The sequence below is a fragment of the Galeopterus variegatus genome, unplaced genomic scaffold (assembly GCF_000696425.1).
Source record: "Galeopterus variegatus unplaced genomic scaffold, G_variegatus-3.0.2 Scaffold2794, whole genome shotgun sequence".
NCBI lineage: Eukaryota > Metazoa > Chordata > Mammalia > Dermoptera > Cynocephalidae > Galeopterus > Galeopterus variegatus.
The window spans coordinates 94,224-100,628 of NW_007728905.1; the positions used below are offsets into that span (position 1 = coordinate 94,224).

A 6,405-nucleotide genomic window follows, 5' to 3' on the forward strand; every position below is an offset into this window, starting at 1 on the left:
AACTTTAAAGCAGTGATTATAACTGTGCTCGATGAGGTAAAGGAAAATACACTTAAAATGAATGAAAGGACAGGAGATCTTAGCAGAGAAATATCAGTTATACAAAAGAAACAAATGGAAAGTCTAAAACTGAAAAAGTATAATATCTAGAACAAAAACTTTACTAGGTTAGCTAAATAACCAGTGATACTGGAAAGACTAAGTGAAATTGAAGACAGATCAGTAGAAATAACCCAATCTGGAAAAAAAAAAAGGAAGAAAAAAGAATGAAAAGAAAATAAATAGAGCTTCAGGAATCTGTGGGACAAGAGCAAAAGGTCTAACATGTGTGTAACTGAAATCCCAGAAAGAGAAGAGGAGAGAAAACAGGACAGACAAAAAGTATTTTGGAACTAATGGCTGGAAACTTACCAAACTTACTAATACATTTTGAATGGCTGGAAACTTACCAAATTTGGTAAAAAAAAAATTTATAGATTCAAAAAGCTCAGCAAACCCTAAACAGCATAAATACAGAGAAAACCACATCCAGATATCTCACAAACTATTGAAAACCAAAGATAAAGAGAGAATGGTGAAAGCAGCCAGAGAAAAACAATATGTTACATACAGGATACCAACTATTAGAAATGACTTCTCATCAAGGACAATGGAGGCTGGAAAACAGTGGAACAACAGCCTAAAAGTGCTGAAAGAAAAACGAATACTTTGTCAAGCACAAACATCCTCCTAAAATGACAACACAGTAGACCTGCACTACAAGAAGTGCTAAAGGGAGTTCTTTAGTCTGAAGGAAAATGTTATCATGAAAGAAAAATCAATCTTCAGAAAGGAACAAAGAGCATTCAAAATGGTAAATATTTGGGTAAAATAAAAAAACTACTTTTTTCCTCTTCATTTCTTTAAAATACCTGCAATGGATTAAAGCAAAATTGCAACACTGTTACGGAGTTTATAATATATTTATATATATGACATTCATATGACATCTATAACGTAAGAGATGCTGGGAGGGGTGGATAAAAGGTACTATATGGTCGCAAGTTTTCTGCATTTCACATGAAATTATACAATATTAGCTTCAAGTATACTATGCAAAGTTAAAACTATACATGGTAATCCATAAAGCAACCTCTAAAATATAATCAAAAGAGATACAATTAAAATACTTAAAAGGCCAAAAGATAAAATAAAATAGCATACTAGAAAATACTCAAATAATGCAGAAGGCAGCAGGAAAAGGGAAACAGAGGGAAAAAAACATGGTATAAAAAACAAGCAAATAATAAAATGGTAGACTTACATCCAACCATATCAATAACTACATTAAATGTTAATGAACTAGACACTCCATTAGAAAGACAGAGACTTCCAGACTGGATAAAAAAGCAAACCTTAATGATTTCCTAGTTACAAAACACATCCTTCAAATATAAAGACCCAGGTAGGATGAAAGGAAATGGCTGAAAAAGACATATCATGTGGCAACTGAGCATGAGGAGGATAAAGTGGCTACTCTAATACGTGGCAAAATACATTTCAAGACAAAGAATATCATCAGAGATCAAAAGGAACATTTTATAATGATTAAAAGGCCATTGCGTCATGAAGACACAACAATTATAAACGTGTATGCACCTGACTCACAGAGCTTCAAAATACATGAAGCAAAACTTGACAGAATTAAAGAGGGATATAAGAGAAGATTATAATACCCCTCTCTCAGCCATCAGTAGAGCTAAAAAGCAAACGAACTAAGCAACGATTACAACACATAATCTAAACAACACTATCAGCCACTTCAACCTAATCGGTATTTAGAAAACATTACACCAGGGCCTGGACGGTTAGCTCAGTTGGTTAAAGCATGGTGCCGATAACACCAAAGTCAAGGGTTCAGATCCCCACACCAGCCAACTGCCAAAAAAAATAATCAAAAAACAAAAACCATTACATCAAATAACTGCAGATACACGTCCTTCTCAAGTATACGTGATGCATTCACCAACACAGGCCATAAACAACAAGTTTCCATAAATCTAAAAAGACTGAAAACATACGGAACATGCTCTGTAAAAACAGATTTAATTACATATTCTGTAATAATAGATTTAATTAGAATTAAATATTATTATAAGATACCTAGAAAAAATGATAAAGCCGGAAATGAAACAACACACCTTAAGTAAACCACAGGTAAACAGAAATCACAAGGGAAATGAAAATATCTCAAACTGAACAACAATGAAGACACAAACTATCAAAATGTACAGAACGCAGCTGATGCAGTGCTTGAGGGAAATACATGGCTTTAAATTATATTAGAAAGTCTAAAATCAATGACTGAAGGTTGAATCTTAAGAAGTTAGAAGAGCAAAGCAAACCCAAAGTAAGGAGGAGGAAGAAAATAATAAATCAATGACGCAAAACAAACAGTAGAGAAATTTAACAAAGCCAAAAGCTGGCTCATGGGAAAGATCAACAAAATCAATAGATCACAAATACCAGGAATGAAAGGGAGACTATCGCCACAGGTCTTTTAAAGATATAAAAAAGGACTAATAAGAAAATATTACAAATGAATCCCTGCCCTCAAACAGCTCCAGGTGCTAAAGACCAACAGGCCCGTCGATAGGATAAAAAATCCGGGAATAAGCAGGGTGGGTACACAAGAAGCAAGACCCCTGGAGGAGAGACAAGTGCCCGTCCCTGACCAGGACCCAGGGCAGAGGTGCAGCCTAGGAAATGAAGGGAGGCTAGGAACTGCCCTCCCTCATCCACAAAAAACCTCCCCTCCATTACAAAAGGCCACTTTTGTGTTTGTGAAACCCAGTCTGTGGGTCCTAACGTTGTGCAAAATGCACAGTTGATTACACCCAGGTGTGCTGGAGTCGGGCAGGAAACTAGAGGATCAGAGTTGGCTGATGTTCTTGAAAGTGCCCAGTGAGGTTGCCAGGCTGAGGCATCTGGGCTTCCTCCTGCTATGATGGGGACATCCACTGAAGCAGTGTGACTCCAAATGGCACCACCAGTGCTGTGGATTAGAAAGATCGCAGGGGCAATGCGATGAGGAGCGGATTGGTCTGTGAGAGCATGTGGTGCTCTAGTTTAAGTAGCAGTGGGGGCAGATGACTCCGGTTTAAGTGGCGGCGAGGGCAGATGACTAGAGCAGAGTGTGGGATGGGGGGACAGAAAGGGACAGAGGAATAAGAGCTATTAAGGACACATTGCTGCCCTGACTGGGGTCACCGGACACCTGCTATGATACCTGGCTCATGGGATGAGCCACTGCAGTGACTAGGCCAGATGGCTGCCTCACTATCCGTGAATGAGCTGGGCCTGTGACAGCAGCTCCCAGAGAACCTCCGGCTGGCCTTATGTGGACACCACGGGCCACACTCATAACGAGTGCAGTTAGGGAAGCTGAAGTCAGGGACTTGCTCCACAGAGAGGGGGCAACCCATCAGGAGGGGCTGCCTTCACACGTGCAGGGCAGGCCCCAGGTCCCCCCAGGACTTCCCCATGTCACTCACCTTTGAAGGTAAGGATGGGTTTTTCGTGAACGGGTCTGAGGTAAACGGGTCATTCTTTGACTGTTTCTTGAAGAAGTCATCAGTGACAGAGCCATGGAACGGGTCACTTTCTTTGAAAGGATCCCCTCCAAATGGATCTAGGAGGTGTTTTGGAAAGTGAAAGAAAAACACCCCGTGAGTCAAGGACATTATGCTCAGTGAAAGGACCCAGGCATAAAAACGTAACTGAACGATGCCCTTCACATGAAATTCTAGAAAAGGTAAAGACCACAGTGGCAGAAAGCAGGTCAGTGACGGCCAGTGGGCCTGGGGGTGGGGGGCTTGAGGGGGGTGATAGCATTCAGATGAGGGAAAGATTCTCTAATCTCACACGACTGTACATATTTGTCAAAACTCAACTTATTATATGCTTAAAATTGGTGGATTTTGTTATGTGTCAATTATACCTCTCAATAAAGCCGTTTTTAAAAATAATAATAAGCAACGTGGGTAAATCCAAGACACAAAGTAGAGTGGTGGTTGCCAGGGCCTGGGGGAGGAGGAGGGGGAGTGACTGCTGATGGGGATGGAGTCTCCTTTTGGAGGGATGAGAATGTGTTAGAACAAGACAGACACTGTGGTTGCTTAGCACTGTAAATGTAATGTTTGATTTGATGTTGTGTAAATTTTACTTCAAAAGAGAAAAGAATAAACAAATAAATAAATTAGCAGGCAACGTGATCCCAATATCAACCACATCCACAACCCCCACCCTCATAAGCCCAAAGGTGGGGCACAGGCACTGTGACTGGTCTGGGTGCACACGGAGCTGTCACCAGAAGGGAACAAGACGCCAGGCTCCTGTGCGGTGTGGACAACCGCCCTTGCTAGTCTACACCATCACCATCCTCGTGTGTGTGGACAGAAGTCCTGCCATGTGCAGGTATCACATGGGACACCTGGACACAGGGGACTATGGCACAAGTGAGCATGAACAAATCACTACCAAGCCATCAGAGATTCTTCTCAAGGTCTGCGTCTCAGCGTGCCATGTGGTTGGCAGGCGGGGACACCAGATCGTAGAAGGGAGGGGAAGTTGTGTTGCCAGGTTCCTTCTGGAACTAACCTCTCCTGTACCGTGTCTTAGGACACTTGGCAGGAGAGGCTGGAAGGTGTTGTTCCATTTTCCTCAACTTGATCTGGGACTGGAAGGGAAACATTTAACAAAGGACTTTACCTGTCGAAGCTGTCTGCTGCTCTGCAAAGGGGTCATTCTGGAATGGGTCGCCTATATTGGAGAGGAGAGAACCGCTTAGCTCTAGAGCAGGAGACCAGCACAGGAAGCAGGTCATGTGGACACGGCTGCCCACCTGCCAGGCCTTTCACTGACTTCTGCCTCCCCAATTTAGGGAGAAAACATTATTTCCTGCTCTACTGTCCCCTGCCCGCAGTAACCTGGGCGTATTAAAGTGGGAGACCTGGCTGAGGCAGCTGCTCTTGGCCAGAACATTCAAGATGAAAGGGAAGGTATTGCTGGCTGCTCAACAGATGCAAGTCGGAGGAATGGAGAACAGACCTGAATTCCTTCTTCTCTTCTACACTGTGTTTCGTCTGTCTCATCTCTCTCCCATCTCCCTCAGCAAGAGGACAGGGGACCCTGGGCTGTCCCAGCCCTCACCCAGCCCTGGAGCGAAGATGAGAACAATATGCCTGAGTCTCAGGAACTGCCTGACTCATCTCAGACCTAAGATGCTTCAACCCCAAATCTGAAACTCGAAAACAACTCCCACTGCCCTCACCCTGCCTTGGCATTTTTCTCAGAAATGCACAGGTAGCCTTCCTGGAAACACCGTTTGGCTCTGAACTACAGACAGAAGTTAGAAAATCTCATTTCCAAGGGCCAGCCCGTGGCTCACTCGGGAGAGTGTGGTGCTGACAACACCAAGTCAAGGGTTAAGATCCCCTTACCGGTCATCTTTTAGAGAAAAAAAAAAAAAAAGAAAATCTCGTTTCCAGAATTCTTCTTAGTTATTCTTGACTTCTGTGTGACTCTATGTAATCCTGTGTGATGGAGACTTTAGATTTATGGAGGAATCTGTAGTTTTCTACGTATTTCCACAGTTATTGCTGTGTCTGATAATCATGTCAACCCTGTGAGGTGTGTGAGGAAGAATTTATTAATCTGATGATGGACAGGGAAACTGTAAGCTTTGGAGAGTTTAAGAGCCAACCAAGCTGCCCTTGAACGAGGGCATCTCGCTGTGAGCCTGGCACTCTTCGCAATACGACTGGATGCCTCCAAGCTTTGGTTAACAGGGGGAGGTAAGAAATTCAAGAGGCTGATTAGGCTCAAAGAATTCCTATCCTCCTCCACTTCAGATCATGGTACTTCGTAACTTTTCTAGCCATTCAACAACTCTACATGACATAAAATAGTCTTTCGATAAGAAAGTGGGTGCCGACGGAGATACCTTTGAAGGGGTCAGCTCCTTTGAAGGGGTCAGATTTGAAGGGGTCCTCCACCTGGAAAGGATCCGGGTGCAGTTCTTGTGTGTTGTTGCTGAATAACAAGGCTTTGTTTTTGAAAGGGTCGTCCTATAGTTTTGTGAAGAAACAGGACAGGGATTTTATTATTTCTGATTTAAAGCAAATCATAGAATTCCATACCTAATTTGCATTTCCACTTTAAGTAGCGTGACCCTAAAAATAATGATTAAAAAGAAAATCATTGAACGAGTATGAACTTTAGTTAACAATAATGCTCAATGCTGGTTTGTTAGTTGTGACAAAGGTACCATATAAGATGTGAATACAGGTTGAGTATCCCTTAACCAAAATGCTCAGGACCAGAAATGTTTCGGATGTAGAGCTTTTTTTTGGGGGGGGGGGGGGT

The 6,405-nt window shown here is 42.4% G+C and overlaps 1 protein-coding gene across 1 annotated transcript in view; it reads right to left on the reverse strand.

Moving 5' to 3' along the window:
* EPS15L1 (epidermal growth factor receptor pathway substrate 15-like 1) overlaps positions 1–6,405 on the reverse strand; it is an 81,075-nt gene that overhangs the window by 33,745 nt on the left and 40,925 nt on the right. The window contains exons 16-18 of the mRNA XM_008583016.1: positions 5,984–6,107; positions 4,750–4,800; positions 3,534–3,670 (exon numbers count right to left, since the gene is read on the reverse strand). Coding sequence (XP_008581238.1) covers positions 3,534–3,670; positions 4,750–4,800; positions 5,984–6,107 — 312 coding nt within the window. The remainder of the gene's footprint in view (positions 1–3,533; positions 3,671–4,749; positions 4,801–5,983; positions 6,108–6,405) is intronic.